We start from the raw sequence: 19,021 nt of genomic DNA, 5'->3' as shown, positions 1-19,021 counted from the left end.
ACCAATATAAATTGGTTGAATTTCAACTTCATAATCTTTGATAACTTGCTTGTGTTTTTGTTTATTCTGTTTCGTTTTAGATCAACTTGTCACTTTTCTCCCCGTTTCAGCACTGTGGAACAAAATGACTCATTTATTCAGATGCCAGGAGCGTCAGGGCTTAACCTACTTGCATTTTATGAAAATTTGTTCTTGTAAAAATCATCTTTCGCCCAGTTTTCCCATTTAAAATAATATTTTACTAATACCAAGATTTAGCTTACGCCAAATCATAGCTTTCATAGATTTTTTTCATTGGCTGCCAATTTCTATGAACAATTCTTTAAATTGTAAATGGGGCACTAAATCTGTGAAAAAAATTTAAATAGAGCAGAAGAGACACACTTGGGAAATTTCTCATTTAGTGAAGAAAAGTAACTGCAAGTATGCTGCAATTGACCTCTGGTTCAGCGTCTCCATTACGATCAAACTAGAAACAGGAAAATCAAAAGAAAAACTGCGACAAAAGTGAAACTTGAGATAAAGATTCCCAGAAACAAATATAGATCCCAAAGAAACAGATTTAGAATATATAATCCAAAGGCGTATTCCAAAAATATACACCGAAAATTCCAATGTGTCACAACGTAAATTCGAGCAAAAATAAATAAATACCTATGACCAGTAATGGATCTAGTCTGAAGACACTGAATACTGAGAGTTAAAGGAAGCCCATTTACTTTTTAAATTCAATAATTGTATTTTGAAAAACACATTGTTGTTTATAACACAAACAAACATTGTGTTTATAACACAATGTGTCATTGTAAATAAAGATTTAAGATACGTACGCATGGAAACCCAGAAGTTACCATTTGTTTAAAAAGTAAATTATAATATAGTGTCTGAAATAGTGTCTTAAAAGTAAGTATAACTGAAAGGCATAAGCTGTTTCAATTTACAAAATACTTTAAATTAAATAATTAAATCAGTTTCAATAATCAGAAAGCCATTATGATTCCAGTCTGCCATTCATTTGATTCTTCAATAAGTATTCTAAGACTGAAGGTCAAGTTAGCACAGGACCTACTTGGTCGGAAGCTATGCTGTTTATCTCTGAGTATGGTGTCAACTTTCGTCTGGGAGCGATTCAAAAGTACGTGGCTGTGGACTGTAGGCTGATACCTCGGCAATTGTTGCAATCAAAAATTCTAACCTTCTAAAATAGTTTCACTATAACCCCTTTCTTCCAATCTGTTGGAATATTCTCAATGTCCCATATCTTCATTAACACTTGGTGTAGTGGCTCAGCTAGCACTCCAGCATCGTATCTCAACAATTCAGGATGTATACCGTCGATGCCAACTGCTTTCCCATTCTCTAGTTTACGTAGTACTGTCTCGACTTCATGTAAACTAATTGGCTCTGTATTTATATCACGTTGGAAAAGGGGTCGAGCATCTAGTGGGTCTGCTGGGTCTGAGGGGCGAAGTTTAATATTTATTATTTATTTATTAATACTAAAAGAAAAACTATTACAAAAGTAAATCAGTTAATAGGCCCAAGAAGCTTTGCTTGTAATGGGCCACAGAGAACAAGAATGAAACAATTTTATAAAATATATACAAGAAAAAAAAAACAAAAAAAAAAACACTGGAACAAGACAAGGACATTTAACAGATAGAAGATTTAGAAGGAGATTTAACATATAGCTAAAAATAATTTTAAAAGAAGAGAAATGACATACAAATTGGGATAGAATTAAAAAGTAAGACAAAAATTATTGAACTGGAAAGACCCGACGAAATAATGCCTTTGCAGAAAGAAAAAGAGGGACATCCGAAGGGATGGAGTTCCATAATAGAATTGACTGATATACAGGAGACCTCTGTGCTGCTGTAGAGGATCGTTTTGGTAAAATAAATCGTCGAGAAGAATTACGCAAAGAAGAAAAGTACCTACCTGAGCCTGTCCTTGAGAAAAACTGCTGCAGGGTCGGTGGAAGAGTACCTAGAAAAGCAGAATGCGCTAAATAAAGAGTACTTTTACCTATAATATGATCCAGTGGAGCTATTCCAGTATCATTATAACGATTAAAGGAAGGGTAAAGCCGAGGGAGAAGAAAAGTAGCCTTCACTGCCCTATTTTGGGCTATTTGAAGTGAGCAGAGAAGAGATTTATTAGTATTGCCCCAGACAGAGCAGCAATAAGAAAGGTAAGGATGAATAAAAGCATAATAAAGAGAAACCATAATATCAGGAGGAAGAAATGAATTAATCCGGTGCAACATTGAAGACTGGTGGAGGATTAAGGACGGGTGTGAGTTATATGCGGTTTAAAAGAAAGAAAACAGTCAAGATACACACCAAGAAATTTCACCATAGTAGCTTGTGGTATAATATCATTCCCAAAAGTCCGGGTGATTGGCTCCTGTACGTCTCTCATACGGTAAGGGGTCCTGAAATTGACAATGGCACTCTTTCGGCTGTTAAGAGCCATACCATTTGACCAGCACCAATCCTTTACTTTATCAAGAAGACCTTGAGCTATAGAAGTGGCAGATGGCAGGTCCACCGCAGCAATGAAAAAGTTACTGTCATCAGCAAAAAGAACAGGGTGAACATGGGGATGAAGACCATCAGCAAGATTATTAATGTAGATTAGAAACAAAAGTGGTCCAAGCACAGAGCCTTGTGGGACACCTTTCAATACAGGCAAAGTATTGAAAGAAGTACGGTTAACCAAAACATACTGAGATCTATCTGAGAGGTAGGACCTAAACCATTCTAGTGGGACTCCATGCACACCAAATAAGGATAGTTTAGACAGAAGAACATTGTGGTCAACCATATCAAAGGCCTTTGAAAAGTCAAGAAATAGACCCAAAACACACGAGCCCTTGTCCAGATTAACACGCACAAACTCTGTAGCATAAGTAAGTGCATGTAAGGTAGAGAATGAGGGACGAAAACCATACTGATGGTTAGTGATGAGAGAATTTCCATCAGCCGAATTAGTACTAAATACAAATCAAGAGAGTCGACGATAAACTACTTTTTCAACAACCTTTGAGATGACGGGAAGAAGAGAAATAGGTCTGTAGTTTGAAATTAGAGACGAATCACCTTTTTTGTGTAAAGGTAGAACAGTAGCAACTTTAAATGAATGAGGGAAAATACCAGAAGAAAGAGAGAGGTTAGTTATGTGTGAAATCGGATGAGAAACAAACTGACTAATTTTTTTAAGGACATTATTACTCAAACCAAAACTATCAACTGAACGACTGTTAGGAAGTTGAGAAATAATGCTAGAAATCTCAGTAGTACTACATGGGGAAAGGAAAAAAGACTTCTCTGCCAAGGGAAAACAACTTACACAGTCCAAACCTTGCGCAAATTCCCCTTGCATTCATTAATTCGACGCGAAAAATACAGCTTTTTTGCTAAACAAACTGAAGAAGTGAGCACATTTTTGTAATGTTTATACTTCAAAAGATCATCCTGTGTCTTACTTTTACATGCGGCCTTGAACAAAGACGCCTTCATATGGGTTGCATTGATCAGACGTCTTGACATCCATGGGCATTTGGCTGTAAAATTCCTTGGCTTATTTCTAAGAGGAAAATGCTTATCCAACAGAGTTCCCATACGACACAAAAATAATGTAGCTGCACAATCAGCATCATTAGCTTCAAGAACACTAGACCAATCATTACTCTGAAGATCATGTATTAAATTAGAAATTTCTTTATCTATAAAAGTTCTAAAAGAAGACTTACCTTTCTCATCCACAGTAATCTCAGTTTTAGGCACAGATAGCGATAGATAAATAGGAAAGTGATCAGAAAGATCAGTGAAAACAAGACCAGAAGAGAACTTCAAATTAGGAGAATGAGGAGTGAGAATATTATCTATTAAAGTGGTAGAATTTCTTGAAGGGTCAACGCGAGAAGGAAAAAAAATTGAAGGAAGTAGCCCTGAAGAAGAAAATTCATCAAAAAGATGGTCACATTCATCATTTGATCCAACATTTAACATATTGCAATTAAAGTCTCCCAAAACACAAATTTGTTTTTTAGAGAAAGTCCCCACACCGGAAAGCTGATCAAGCAAATCACAGAACAGATGTGCTGGAAAAGGAGGGGGCTTATAAAACAAACAAACAGTATCACATGCAAACTGGCTTTTCAGATCAATGACAAGAGAATAAACTGTCCTACTATTAGACACCACTGATGTAAACAAGGATTCAAGGTCAGATCTTCTACAAAATTCAATATTAGATTTTATAAACAAAGAAATACCCCCAGAACACTTTGTTACCATTCTAGGGTAACTTCTATAGTTAGGATATCTTGTGATACTTTTTCTATCTATTGTCAATTTCTTCTTTGCGTGTTAGCAGTCGTCTTTATTTACTCTCAATCGTAGTAGAAAGCTTTTTGACGTATCCTGTAATCTCTTTTTGCGATAAACTGTCCTGCTATCAGCTTTACTAGCAGCAGACTTGGCTTTGGCAGATTTTGCCTCGAAGAAGCAACGTTTATCCACTGTATTTGAACTTTTGTAGCCTTGTGGGCTTCTTTGTACTTATTTTTTTAGATAGTCCTTATATTCAGAGGTGGCACTGAAGTCATAGGAGTCTAGTTGGGTTTTCATCTTTTTCCTCACTGACATTTGTTTCCAAGAAGAACCACTTATCCGGTGTTTTCTTTTCTTTTTAGCAAAACTAAGAGTCTCTTCAGCTACACTTTGTATATTTTCCACGATAATATAAGATGGCCATCTGAAACAGTTTCTTTGAAGGAGTTAAAGAGTTTTAAAGTCTTCCATTGACCACATGTCAGCTAATTTCTACTTGCCTGGTGCTATGAATCATGTTATAAAAAAGCGAGTGTTTGTTTTTGAAACAGATAGGTGATTTTACCTTTCTAAAACTAAGTATATTTAGTTTGTTCCTACTTTTTTTGGAAAAACTAGTATTTACTTTAGGGACTTATTTTTTTCAACGATTGTATGATGTTACTAAAAACGGCTCTAGTGCGCAGGGTATAAATAAATAAATAAAAATTGCTATAAGATTATATTTATAGCAAAATGATACTGCTGAAAAGACTGCATAGTTAGAAAAGAAAGATGAAAAAGGGACTGTAGTAAACTACATTAAACGGAAATTGCTCACGCTTAAAATTGGTGAAATTTAGCTTACCGTGAATGTTCGATATTCGTGAATGTCGACATTCATCGGTGTATGCCCGAAGTACCTTTTTTTTCCTTGGATTTAGTCAGCATCGCCAGTCAATTTTTTCAATTTAATGCAAGGCTCGATGATGAAAGGTTAGGTTAGACTAGGTTTGATAAGCTTAGGTTACATTTTCAACCCATCTTTGATATTTGTAACCAAATTGAACCTAAATCTAAACTAACCTAACCTAATTTTAACTTTTACCATCATAGCCTGCATAAGACTGAAAAAGCTTACTCGTGAAGCTAATTGAATCCAAGCAAAGAGAAAGGAATTTCGAACATTCACCGATGAATGTCAACATTAACCAGAATTTGGAAATTCACGGTAACATATATATCATTGATAATTCTTATAACTAGTGAATAATTTTAGAACTAATGATTTTTTCTTCATGAATTATATTAAAAGATTTTTACTCAAGTCCATATTATATTTTTAATTTTCAATCTTGATCTTTGTTCCTTTATATTTACTCGAATGAATGTTGTTTTTGGTTCAAATTTCTGGACTGTTTTCAGTATTATGTATGTTGACTCTAAAATGCGAGGCCTGTTACGGCTGGTAATTGTCTAGTTTTTGGAAATAAGACTTTTCTGTTTGTTATCTTATTAATACCCGCTTTGATGATTACAGCATCATGTAGATCCGGCTATTGGAGTATATATTATTGATCGGTACACATATTTTGCCCTGGAATTCCTCGAAAGCGTTTCTCGAGACAGCGACAGACGTCTTTCGGAGTTTGTAAGTATCTTTTCTTTAACTTTATTATAAATCATGGATTGTGATCCAAGATAAAGATCTTCCTCACAAAATATTTAAAATTAACCGAGGGCAGACCAGGACAGTATTAAGAAGTGTAAATATGGGATCATCTAAAAAGTAATTATACTTAGGTCATAAACAGAAATATATTCATCAGAATCTTATAAAACCTCAAAACTTCCTTACGGAAACGCCCTCTAGCTGTCTCCTCTTTACGTTTTGGTGCAGTCATGCAAGGGCGTCCTTGTAGATTGTGGTGTTGACGATTTATTATTAAGGAAAAGCTTGCTGTATTCAACTCCACGGTTGTCAAAATGGACAGTGAACATGGTTCTGAACCTAGGGTTTCTTATTCTTGCCTTCTTGGGGGATCCTATGCTTCGTCGGCTGTTATTGTGGTGTCTAAAAAGTCTGCTTCACTTATAGCAACTTCTGTAAATTCACGGCACATGCCGACTCGCCATGGCTTTTGTTTTGATCACTCGGCATTTGGGCACCAATTTTGTACAGACTTTTCTCATGTCAAGCTTCTCTCTTAAAATGCAGCGGCTCCAATTCAGAGGGGAAAATAGATTTTGAAAATTCCTTTTTTTCGGTATTTTTGTCGAAAAAAAACAAAAAAATAACTCCTCCCCCTTCAATTTTAAAGACCATTTCAAACCCTCCCAAAATTGTCATGCAAATTTCTTCCACTATTGATTGCAGGCTGAACCAATGGTTGAACTCTAAAAGCTATTTAACTTTTCACACGTCTTGTGCGAAGGACTTTCTCCTGCCCATCTTCGATGTCCCTCTGCCAGGAGATGACGGTGGAATTTCTGTACAACATTGTTTCCTTAGCTATGTTCAATCAAGGCAAGATCCTCTGAAGCAATTTTGTCAAGGACAACGTACACACTGACGGCACGTCGCTGCTCTATCGTCCATTTTTTACTTTCCGTCCCGCGGAACCAAAATGAAACAACACAGTTTGTTACGATAAATCCTAACTCTCTTAATGCTCAACATACCCCCACCTCCTATACCATCCATAGAGAGTGCTCTAGGTGTAAGTGGGATAATGGCTTGTTTCATTGGGAGGCACCTAAATACATTCAAATGTATTTTCTCTCGATATAGATACTTAGCAATTGCATAAATTAATATTCATTTCACTATCGGTTCAAGATTCATTTCACTATTGGTACGCAAAGCTACTAAAATGAAATTAATTGGAAATACTCGAGAACCCAGAGGGAACCTTGTTGTTTATTTTGGGTGATTAATTTTGAAAAGAGTTTTAATTACTTTGAAAAAATCGTATTGCAAAATTTATGGACTTCGTTGCCGATAAAATAGCATTCAAAGCCTCATAAATTAGTATTTATTTTCTGGAGGCTACTTAAAATTTTCAGTTCTTAATCCTATTTTTGTGTCGGTCTTGTTTTTTCAGTAAAGCGCTAGTTTTTCAGAATTCTACAAATATTTGGTTATATCACGAACCAGTTTCTTTTAAATAGTTTTTCAGGTATGTATTACAAAAACCGCGAAGCAATAATTTTGTTCGTTTTAAGTTTCAACTTCGCCCTTTACTTTTATCAGAAAAACTTTGATTTTACAAAATAGTTTTCTTATTCTTTTTTAGGATATAAAACCTAAGGTTTTAGACCTTAGGTATTAAAAAAGATCGTTTTCCAACTTAGGCGAAGAAACTATAGATGTCAAGATGAGTTTTATTAAAATAAGGAATAAGGCATAAGTTCTGGTCCAAAGCTCTCTTAACTTTTCTTTTTAGTAGGATCTGCAATGTTGCCACATAGAGCCCAAGGTATATATCATTCTTAGTATCTTTGATGAGTTGTAGTTAAAAAACTCAATTATTTATCATGTATTTTTAGCTATATATGAAATTTTAATATGTAGATTTTAGGAAACTGAATGACACTAAAAAGATCTAAGATGTATTGTTAATATAATTTACGATAATCTGTGCTATTAGTATTGTAATTTGTATGCATCATTGCTACAAAGAATTTTAAACTTTTCATAAAAACTTCAATATAATAGGACAATTGATCATCAAAAATCATATTATTATTAACATAAAATGCTAAAACAAAAAAATCCTCCAAATGCAAGATGCAGTATCCTTTCCCTGCCCCCAAATGACGGATCTACGTGTGACTTCAAAACCAGTGACCAATTCGTGGACGCATTAAGGGGATAAGGAAAGTAAAATCTTAATTGTGAAGATTTCACATGGTTACACATTCACATGCTCTTACGATGTTCTGGTGCCTCGCTAGTCCTGGGAAAAAAAAAAATAATAGGCGCATCAGGAAAATCTCGAAATTTTCCAGGTAGAATTTTTAGCAAGGATGGCATTGTCTGCGGAAATTTTTTAGATGGGGGCATTTTACATGGAAGGACCTTTCCATGGCATTTGTGTGCCAGGGTTTCCATGGAGGAGGAGGTGGATTCCTGGCATTATTTGAAAAACAGTCAAAAACAAAGTAAAAAGCAAATTTTTCACCACAAAGTATGGAGCAACATTAAACATTAAAACGAACAGAAACTATTCCATAAATGAGGGGGTTTCCCCCTCATCAATTGTTTTATTTTCATGCTAAAGTTTGACTTTTGTCCCAATTCTTCAAGAACGACTCTAGAAACACAAGGGCCACTTATTTAGAATAATTACCTTTTCTAAATATACTAAAAACCTTATGGTGAAGAACGAGGTATTAAAGAGGGGCCATCTCCCCTCATATACGGAATAATTTCGAACATTATAAGCTGTAATGTTGTTCCTTATTTTCAGTTAATTTTTTTTTACTTAATCTACTGACAAAGACGAAACATTCTGAAGTTTGGTTGTATGGATATGTGATGTTTTGAATCTGGGCAGCAAATATTGTTTTCTCGGTCTGCCTCAAAGTTACAGGGCATGCAGAGAGGGACAAGGGGATCCCAATGAGACAAAACTAATGAAAATTATTTTGTTGCATTAATTTATAACATATAGAATAGCCCTGTATTTGTTTTCCTTATGTCAACTTGCAGCTTACTGGGCAAAACAAACCTAAGAGGAGACAACGTGATAAAAAAAATGTGTTTATTATATATGTAGTTTTATGTTTTTTTTTACTCTACTTGAAAATTTCGGGGTATATAAACAGGGCCAAGGGAACCTCTCATCAAGAAAAAGTATATTAAGGAAACAAATATAGCTATGGTCAATTAACATGCATGTATTTTCAACGGTCGTCCTAGCCGAGCGATTAGTGCAATGGATTTGGAATCCTTTGTCTGAAGGGCGAGTATTCGATTCCTGATGTGGCCAGAGTTTTTTGTTTGGGATAGGGGTCAGTGGTGTGACTGTAAGCTCAGAGTCTACCCAGATGTAAATGAGTACCTGGAGAAATCTGGAGAAGGTAAGCAGGAAGGGTGTGCGAAAGCATGGGATGGCTGGTCCCCAGCTCCCATTGTACTTCCTGACCGAAGGGCAGAACCGCCAGTTTGCACTTTTAGGGTCTAGTTTCGTATCCTTTACCTCCTTTTTCCCCTTTATTTTCAACGGTATCTACAACGTGTAAATCAGGAATGATTCAGTCCTATAGAAGAACAAAAATTATGTTTATTTTCAGTTCTTATCAACAAAAATACCCTTCTCCTTTCCGCCAGAAATTTATAGTAAAAATGCTATAAAATTATTATCGAACAAAACTACTACTGACCATATGTTTCTACTGAGCATTAAATTCTGTCCGAAATTTAAACTACAATCTAAAGTTTAAATTCTTAAGCAAGAACTGAGAAAAAGAAGCTTTACAAATCTATATATATAAAAAGAAGTTGTCTGTGTGTCTGTCGAGTGACGTCATGTTTTTGTGTCGACTGACGTCATGTTTGTCGACTGACGAAATTACAGACCGGGACATCGGGACACAAATGACGACCGGGACGCCGGGACATAGGGAATATAAATGACGACCGGGACACTCAAAGAGAAAGCGACCGGGACACAAGGAATGTTCGATTAGCAATCACCATCAACAAAGCACCGGGACACAAATGACGACCGGGATACAGGGAATATAAATGACGACCAGGACACTCAAAGAGAAATTACAGACCGGGACACTGGAACCCAAATGACGACCGGGACAAAAATGACGACCGGGACACCGGGACATAGGGAATATAAATGACGACCGCGACACTCAAAGAGAAATTACAAACTGGGACACCAGGACACAAATGACGACCGGGACACAGGGAAACAACAACAACGGGGACGCCAGGGGGCACAGGGGGATATATAAATGACGATGGGGACACAGGGAATGTTCGATTAGCAATCACCATCAACAAAGCTCAAGGGCAATCATTAGAATAATGAGGTATAGATCTGAATACAGATTGTTTTTCCCATGGACAATTATATGTTGCATGTTCAAGAGTCGGTAAACATGACAATCTATTTATATGCACAGACAATGGGACAGCCAAGAATGTTGTATATTCGCAAGTTTTACGTAGATAAAAAAAATATATATATCTATCTATATTCACAGGTGGGACACAGGGACTTAACTACAATGGCGCGTAACTAATATGGCGCGTAACGAATTACGCGCGCGGGGGGCTTGGGGGCGCGAAGCACCCCCACCAACTAGGTGTTAGGGTGGCGCGAAGCGCCACCCCAACAGCTAGTATTCTTATAGTTATTATATACTAGCTGTTGGGGTGGCGCTTCGCGCCACCCCAACACCTAGTTGGTGGGGGCGCTTCGCGCCCCCCCCAAGCCCCCCCGCGCGCGTAAGTCGTTACGTGCCATAATAGTTACGCGCCATTGTAGTTGTGTCCCTATGTCCCACCTGTGAATATAGATAGATATATATATATATATATATATATATATATATATATATATATATATATATATATATATATATATATATATATATATATATATATATATATATATATATATATATATATATATATATATATATATATATATATATATATATATATATATATATATATATATATATATATATATATATATATATATATATATATATATATATATGTTTTAACTACGTAAAACTTGCGAATATACAACATTCTTTGCTGTCCCATTGTCTTTGCATATAAATAGATTGTCAGGTTTACCGACTCTTGAACATGCAACATATAATGGTCCATGGGAAAACAATCTGTATTCAGATCTATACCTCATGATTCTAATGATTGCCCTTGAGCTTTGTTGATGGTGATTGCTAATCGACCATTCCCTGTCCCGGTCGTCATTTATATCCCCCTGTTTCCCCCGGTGTCCCCGTTGTAGTTGTGTCCCTGTGTCCCGGTCGTCATTTATATTCCCTGTGTCCCGGTCGTCATTTGTATCCCGGTGTCCCGGTCTGTATATACATTCGTTTTTTAGTTTTGTTTTTCTCCTTTTTTTTCCTTTTTTTTTTCTTTTTTAGTTTATTTAGATTTTTAGATTTTTTAGTTTTTTTATTAGTTTTTAGTTTTTTTTCTTTTTTTTTTGTAGTTTTTACCTTCTTTTTAGTTTTGTTAGTTTTTTTTTTTACTTATGTCCTGGTCGTCATTTATACTCCCTGTGTCCCGGTGCTTTGTTGATTGCTAATCGAATATTCCTTTTGTCCTGGTCGCTTTCTCTTTGAGTGTCGTCATTTATTTTTTTCTTTTTTAGTTCTTTTAGTTTTTACCTTTTTTAGTTTTTTTTAGTTTTTTAGATGAAAATTTTTTTTAGTTTTTTCCTTTTTTCTTTTTAGTTTTTTATTGGTTTTTACCTTTATTTTAGCTTATTTTTCAGTTTTTTCCTTTTTTTTATTTTTTTTTTATTTTTTATTTTTTTTAGTTTTTTACCTTTTTTTAGTTTTTTTAGTTTTTTTAGTTTTTTAGCTTTTTTACTTTTTTTATTAGTTTTTAGTTTTTTTTTGTAGTTTTTGCCTTTTTTTAATTTTTTCAGTTTTTTTTTTAGTTTCTTATTGGTTTTTACCTTTATTTTAGCTTATTTTTCAGTTTTTTCCTTTTTTTTAGTTTTTTTTAGTTTTTAGTTTTTTTAGTTTTTTACCTTTTTTTAGTTTTTTTAGTTTTTTAGCTTTTTTATTTTTTTTATTAGTTTTTAGTTTTTTTTGTAGTTTTTGCCTTTTTTTAGTTTTTTTAGTTTTTTAGCTTTTTTATTAGTTTTTAGTTTTTTTTGTAGTTTTTGCCTTTTTTTAGTTTTTTCTTTTTAGTTTTTTTGTAGTTTTTACCTTCTTTTTAGTTTTGTTAGTTTTTTTTTTTTACTTATGTCCTGGTCGTCATTTATACTCCCTGTGTCCCGGTGCTTTGTTGATTGCTAATCGAACATTCCTTTTGTCCTGGTCGCTTTCTCTTTGAGTGTCGTCATTTATTTTTTTCTTTTTTAGTTCTTTTAGTTTTTACCTTTTTTAGTTTTTTTAGTTTTTTAGATGAAAACTTTTTTTAGTTTTTTCCTTTTTTTCTTTTTAGTTTTTTATTGGTTTTTACCTTTATTTTAGCTTATTTTTCAGTTTTTTCCTTGTTTTTAGTTTTTTTATTTTTTATTTTTTTTAGTTTTTTTCCTTTTTTTAGTTTTTTTAGCTTTTTTACTTTTTTTATTAGTTTTTTTTTTTGTAGTTTTTGCCTTTTTTTAGTTTTTTCAGTTTTTTTTTTTAGTTTTTTATTGGTTTTTACCTTTATTTTAGCTTATTTTTCAGTTTTTTCCTTTTTTTTAGTTTTTTTTAGTTTTTAGTTTTTTTAGTTTTTTACCTTTTTTTAGTTTTTTTAGTTTTTTTAGTTTTTTAGCTTTTTTATTTTTTTTATTAGTTTTTAGTTTTTTTTTGTAGTTTTTGCCTTTTTTTTAGTTTTTTTAGTTTTTTAGCTTTTTTTATTAGTTTTTATTTTTTTTTGTAGTTTTTGCCTTTTTTTAGTTTTTTTAGTTTTTTAGCCTTTTTATTTTTTTTATTAGTTTTTAGTTTTTTTTTGTAGTTTTTGCCTTTTTTTAGTTTTTTCAGTTTTCAGTTTTGTCACCTGATCCAGTTTTTTCAGGTGACGTCACCTGATCCATCCACAGATCCACACACAGACAACTTATTTTTATATATATAGATTCTTACTATATAACACGTCAATAAAAATGAACTAAAATTGATTTTGAATAAAACATTCCAAAGAGAAGTTTTCAAAGAAAGTTAAAAAGCCATATTTGAAGCTAAAACTAGTAGAAATAAAACACATTTTACAATTCCAAGTTATAACGAAAAGAGGTTACTATGAATTTATAAACGAAAACCAAAAACGAACAGATATTAAAATGAAAGACCTAATATTGAGATAACGATACGTCTATAGATGAATAACTGAATCTCAAAACGATAGAAGTTTAAATTAGTAACCAGTCAAACTTAAGGATGTTAGATACCGTAAATGTCACTTCGCGAGTATCAGTGTCGGCTGACAGTCTCAAAGACATAGGACCCATTAGCTAATTTTCCCAGCACCACAGTGAGCTTCCGAAGTAATTTTGGTAAAAAATTATAGGGGACCCTAAATATGTCAATAATTCGTAAAAAGTCAATAAGAGTCTAGTTTAAAACAAAGAAACCTAGAATCTCTTACTAATTCTTAAGCAAAACTGTGCCTATTCAATGTACATACAGCATAAATAATACGCATCCTGTGTCGCCAAAGATTTTGATCAAGGCGGCTAGCACGACAGGAAAGCTTCACTTGATTATCCATTTTAATTTTTGTTCGTTTTGGTTCTTATATGTTCGTCTCTTGTAATTTCTGACCGTCTCAAGTTTGAATTATTATATGACTTTAGTTCTGGTCGTTTAGATTTTAATATGACTCTTAACTTTTCTTGTTTTTTTTTCGAAAGTATTTGTTTTAATTCAGCTAATTTGGAATAATAACATTCTTTTAACCTATTTAAGATTTTCTTCTTTCTTTTAAGCTCTTATCTTATTACTTAATCTCTTTCTGTCTTTCCAGCTTGAAGTCTGTCCAAAAAGGCATTGTATTTCAACAGTCGGAATAAGATCTGACCTTTACCAGCGTGATCCTCGTGAAGTCAGAGTTACAGAATTCTTTGGCTCAGTTAGGCCTGTTGAAGTTTATTCTCCAAAAGAAACATTATTGAGGTTTGAAAAAAACTTGACAGTGATCCCCTCAAACTTCAGACAAAGGTAACCTATTTTTTAAAAAGGTTTTTTTTTTATTCTACCGCTATGCTCTAAGACTTGAGTGTAAAAAAAACAATTGTCTTTTTATTTATATTTCGTTGTTTTGTGGGAACGATGTGTCACCTGAAGTTTATTTTACCTTATAATGCATTGAGGTCCTTTCTATTTTAGCTTAGTACATTCTTACAGTAATTATTAATTATGTATGTTATATTGAATATCCTTCCAGTTAACCAGTTTATAATGTTTCAGTCAGTTCTAATTGTTGTTAAGTATCGTAAGAAGGTATTGCCTGCTTATTTTTATGAATATGAGCTGTTGCAGGTATTGAATGAGGTGCATTCATGTCGACAGTCCTTGGTCCATTTTTTGACAGTCGACAGTCCATTTTTTTATGGGTTTAGGAGCCTGTGGACTCCGTGATAGTGTCCATACGTCCCGTGAGGTGCAAACTTTCTTCCGGTAATGGGTTAAATTGGATGGTAATGCAGAACACCATTGCGGGAGGATCCTCTTTAGGAGGAAAACTACGGCAGGGTGTAAGATCCAGATCTATGGACAGCAGCCTCTGTAAAGGGCTGCCTCGACCCTTTTGGAGTACCTACTAGACTGGGGACCTCGAGGTCAACTCAATGTCCACTTGAGGAGTGCACCCCTCGAAAAAATTGTAGCCTAGTAAACGGCACAGCAGTCGCATGGGATTCTGATTAATGGATAATTCTTCTGGGCCTGGTCTGTTTTGACGGGCGTTTTCGGGCTGAAAAACCTCTCCCTTGGTAATTTATCTACTAAGGGCTACCTCCCCCTAGTAGCATAATATTTGTAGGCATGAATATATATTGAGTCGGAGGTAATAGGCTTGAGACTGTGTGTGCAGGATTTTGACTCTTGTAGATGGGCCCAGGATTGCACAAACCCTCCATTCATGCTTAAATTCCCAGGAACTTCTTGCTCTCTGGTTCTAAGCCTTGTATATCTAATAGGGTTACTCGTTTTAAAGCTTGTTCTTGAGAGGGTCCTTTATTTGAATACGAAGTTTCAATTCATTTCATAAAGCAAATCAGTTTTTTTTTTTTTTTTTTTTTTTTTTTTTTTTTTTTTTTTTTTTTTTTTTTTTTTTTTTTTTTTTTTTTTTTTTTTTTTTTTTTTTTTTTTTTTTTAGTGGATCACATAACTTTCTAAGGCAAAACTTCGCTTAATGCAAATTCGAGGTACATAAGAATGGAAGAGGACCTGGGAATGGTCGCCCCAAACTCCCAGGATTTGAATAACTATTGCACATATATCACAGATGTATCTACAGTGTCATATCTACCTAATGAGGGGTAGCTGTGGATCGGTAGGGACTGGTACAAAAGGCAATTCGAAATCTTTATCTTTCTACGACTAGAAAACACAATTTAATCAAATATTCTACAAGTTGTTCATCTTTGGGCGATGAGGATTTTTCTGCCTCCCCGGACTTCGAACTTATATTTCGAACACTATTATTTTACATAGAGAATCAGCCAAATGAGCAGAGCCAATTTCAGCACAAAAAAGCAAGTGAATTTATTCTACAGCCTTTACTATACAATGCGAAAAACATAATCCTTCATAGCGGTCACAATCATTCGTTTGTGGTCTTTATAGTTATGCTGCTGAAGAAAATTTGACATAACATCCTGACACCCGATCAAGTTTTAAGCTTATTGGTACAGGCCACGATTCTTGAAAGTTCAAGCCAATTGGATTGCCAAGCTCAAACATGTCAGCTTTTTTCTGGAATAAAATCTATTTGTGAACAATGGTGTCAATTATCATGATTCATGCCTCTTGCCGTGCTTGAAGTGGCTGGGGAAAAACAACGATGGGAGACATTTTGTACTTTACTTATTCAACGTTATTGCGTTGACCCTAATTTTAAATCAATCAAGGTATCAAAACCACTCAAATCATGATTATCTTCCTATATAATCTATTTGTTTGTATGCAGTCTGTTTGTATTTACTCTGGCTTCTAAAGTTATACAAAGAAGGGAGGGGGTGAACCTTCTATGTCATATATTTAAGAAGTTTGTTTTTCGCCTGAAATTTTTGTGCCAAATTTTGGCGCTGAAGAAATTCTGCTTCAGGGGAACTTGCACCCCTTTTCCCTCATGCTACTCCATTGTTTAGGAATATGACTGTTACAATTTCAGGTAAACTTATGCATCGAAAGCTGTTAAAAATTTTTCTTTTCCTGTCTAGGCTTACGGGCACGGCTCTTCACTCACCACCCAGGAAGTTTCAGTACGGCAATCAATTGCGCATTCCAAAATAATAGTGGATTTAGTCAAAATGAAGATTATTGTTTAATGTATTTCAGTTTCTCGGATGCTGTAAATGTTGGTTCTTTTTATTCGCTTTTCTATATGCTGGCTCACCAAAAACTTATCAGCATTTTGGTCTGTATCAAACTTATTAGTGTCATAATTATGAGAATTGCGAGAAGTATTGTTCATAATAAATTATTTTCTTGCGTTTTTTTACATCATTAAGAAAAATATACAGAAACTGGGTATTTTTTGGTGTAATAATATTGAAAAATTAACTTTTTGATTCAAAAATCAATTGGATCGATCAGAAACAAAACTCAGAGCCATATTTGTTGAAGAAGTGACTTAAATTTTGCTAGCTCCTGGTACATATGCAGAAATTCATTTGTTTGGGCGGGGGAGTTCGCAGGATCAATTCAAAAATACTCAAACACGTAAATTACGTTTTCGTAACGATTGCAAATTCGTAAAAAGATAGATTTTTACCGTACATACAATGGCAGTTTGTCATCAACATTCTGTTTCATTTGCACTAACTCATTTCTTACCATGATCTTTCCGTCGTTGGAATCAGAGCGAAGAGTATATGAATGAGTTATCCAATGTATAAACTGAATCTTCATTTATTAGAGAGTACTGATAAGGCAACTCTCAGGCAATTTCACATGGGAGGAGGCTTCTTGGTCTGCCTTCCTATGATTCCAGCACTTATTTGATTGCTGCTTTAAGTTTTCATAGTAAGTTCTCTATTTTTGTCGTTTTTGCACCAAGCCATCCCCTCCTAAACCTTCAAATTCCTGAGTACGTGTATTTCTCATTTAAACTATTTAAAACTATTTTTATCTAGTCCCATTACTAATGGGCTATAAGCAGAAAAATGCATCCTTATCAATTAAGGCTGATTGATCTAACGAGCTAGAATGAACTCCAGACAATTATAGAGGCAATGTAATTCAGATTTCTTACCTGCCCTTTGGTTCTATGGATTTGTGGTTTGGGTGGATACTTTTTTGACAGGATATATGCATTTATTCGGACGTTCAATTCATGCTGTTACAGTTTTTATTCTTTTTTGTAACTTTATGCTCAATAAACGCCCACTGACTGTGAACGTGTAATCACGTAATTTAGTTCCTGACGCGTAATAGGTAGCATCTAAGAAGGATAGATTCAATTAAGATAAATCGCGGTTTCTACACGTAAAACGTAACAATAAATCGTTATTTTTCAAATGTTCTCTATATTACACTTCACCATACAAGACAATTTGATCTTTCTGAGCCAGTTCTTATCGATAGTTTTTCAAACCATAATATAAGTTTGATTTATGTGTTTCTTTAAATGGGATACACTCTTTTTTCGAGCCTTAAATTATAAAGTAGCAATAGATTGCTCAGATTGGGAAAGTCTGAATGTAGAGATATAAGAGGTATATTATTTTACACGTTTAACTAATATTAAGCACCTTATGGGTACATATTTAAATTGAATCCATTTTACTAGGAAAAAACCATGTATAGAATAAAACACATACAAAATACAAGTAATGCGTAATTTCTTTTATTTTCAAATCAGGACTTAGAGACCATACTCCTACAAAAATTGTTGAACTGTAAATTTTTGATTTCATAATTAAGTCCTTGGAATTATAAGAGCCACAGTAGAACGTTTAGAGCAGTAGCAACTCAGCTCCGTGTAGTGCATTGCAACAAAAGCAGTGACATAAGAAAAGGGCTAATATAATTGTTACTGGAAAACCTATAACTTCTCAGAGAAGAAGATGAACCACGATATACCGAATTTCAGACATATAAGGAAAAGGAAATAAATGAAGATTTTTTGGATAGTAGCCAGAAGAGAAATTTATAGGATTGGTGCACCCGCAACACGTGGCAAATGTATCTGAAGGTAGCGTTTTTGGGTTGTTTTGGTTAGGACCATTACTTTTGTTCTAGTGGCAATCGTGTCTCGGGTAGTCGAGCCGAAGAAAGACAAATAATTTATAGGAAATTAGTTCAAGTTTGAAATGTCGTAAAATGTGTGTTTCCGAAAACTTTATTGCAGATTCGTGACTATTCGGCACAGCTGTTCAAACCAAACTCGATGCATAACGAAAGAGAGAGCAAATAAAAATCACAGACGGCCCAGCATGAGCAATTGCTGAAGAGCGGGTTGCAAGGTAGATGTAGAGATTCCCTAGTTCTAGATTCTCCCCTTCTACTAAACATCTCCTGCACACGACTTAGGGTGAGTAAAACGAAGTAAAATCCGAAAAATATTTACCTTATAATATTTTTAATTCATTGATTATATAGCTATCGAAGACTTGAACTTTGCTTCTCTCTATTAGGTTAAGGGGTAATAAGCAGAAGTTAGCATAAGCCTGAAGCTGCTTAAGACTCTTAATTAAGAAAATGATTATCTTGCATTTTATCTTGGTGTAATACCCGGTAGTTACCTTTCTCTACTTAATTAAAATCCATAGGTGGTAAAAGACTTAAACTGCCTGAAAAAAAAAAACATTTGTAAC

The 19,021-nt window shown here is 34.3% G+C and overlaps 1 protein-coding gene across 1 annotated transcript in view; it reads left to right on the top strand.

Annotated features, from left to right (window-relative positions):
- Window positions 1-17,602, top strand: part of LOC136039384 (putative GPI-anchor transamidase) — a 59,962-nt gene extending 42,360 nt beyond the window's left edge. Inside the window, exons 5-7 of the mRNA XM_065723061.1 lie at window positions 5,860-5,970; window positions 14,005-14,198; window positions 16,424-17,602. Of these exons, the coding sequence (XP_065579133.1) occupies window positions 5,860-5,970; window positions 14,005-14,198; window positions 16,424-16,496 (378 nt within the window). The 3' untranslated portion in view covers window positions 16,497-17,602. The remainder of the gene's footprint in view (window positions 1-5,859; window positions 5,971-14,004; window positions 14,199-16,423) is intronic.
- Window positions 17,603-19,021: the final 1,419 nt, after the last annotated feature.

Source organism: Artemia franciscana, chromosome 19 (assembly GCF_032884065.1).
Source record: "Artemia franciscana chromosome 19, ASM3288406v1, whole genome shotgun sequence".
Taxonomy (NCBI): domain Eukaryota; kingdom Metazoa; phylum Arthropoda; class Branchiopoda; order Anostraca; family Artemiidae; genus Artemia; species Artemia franciscana.
This window is presented reverse-complemented; position numbering and strand designations above follow the sequence as displayed.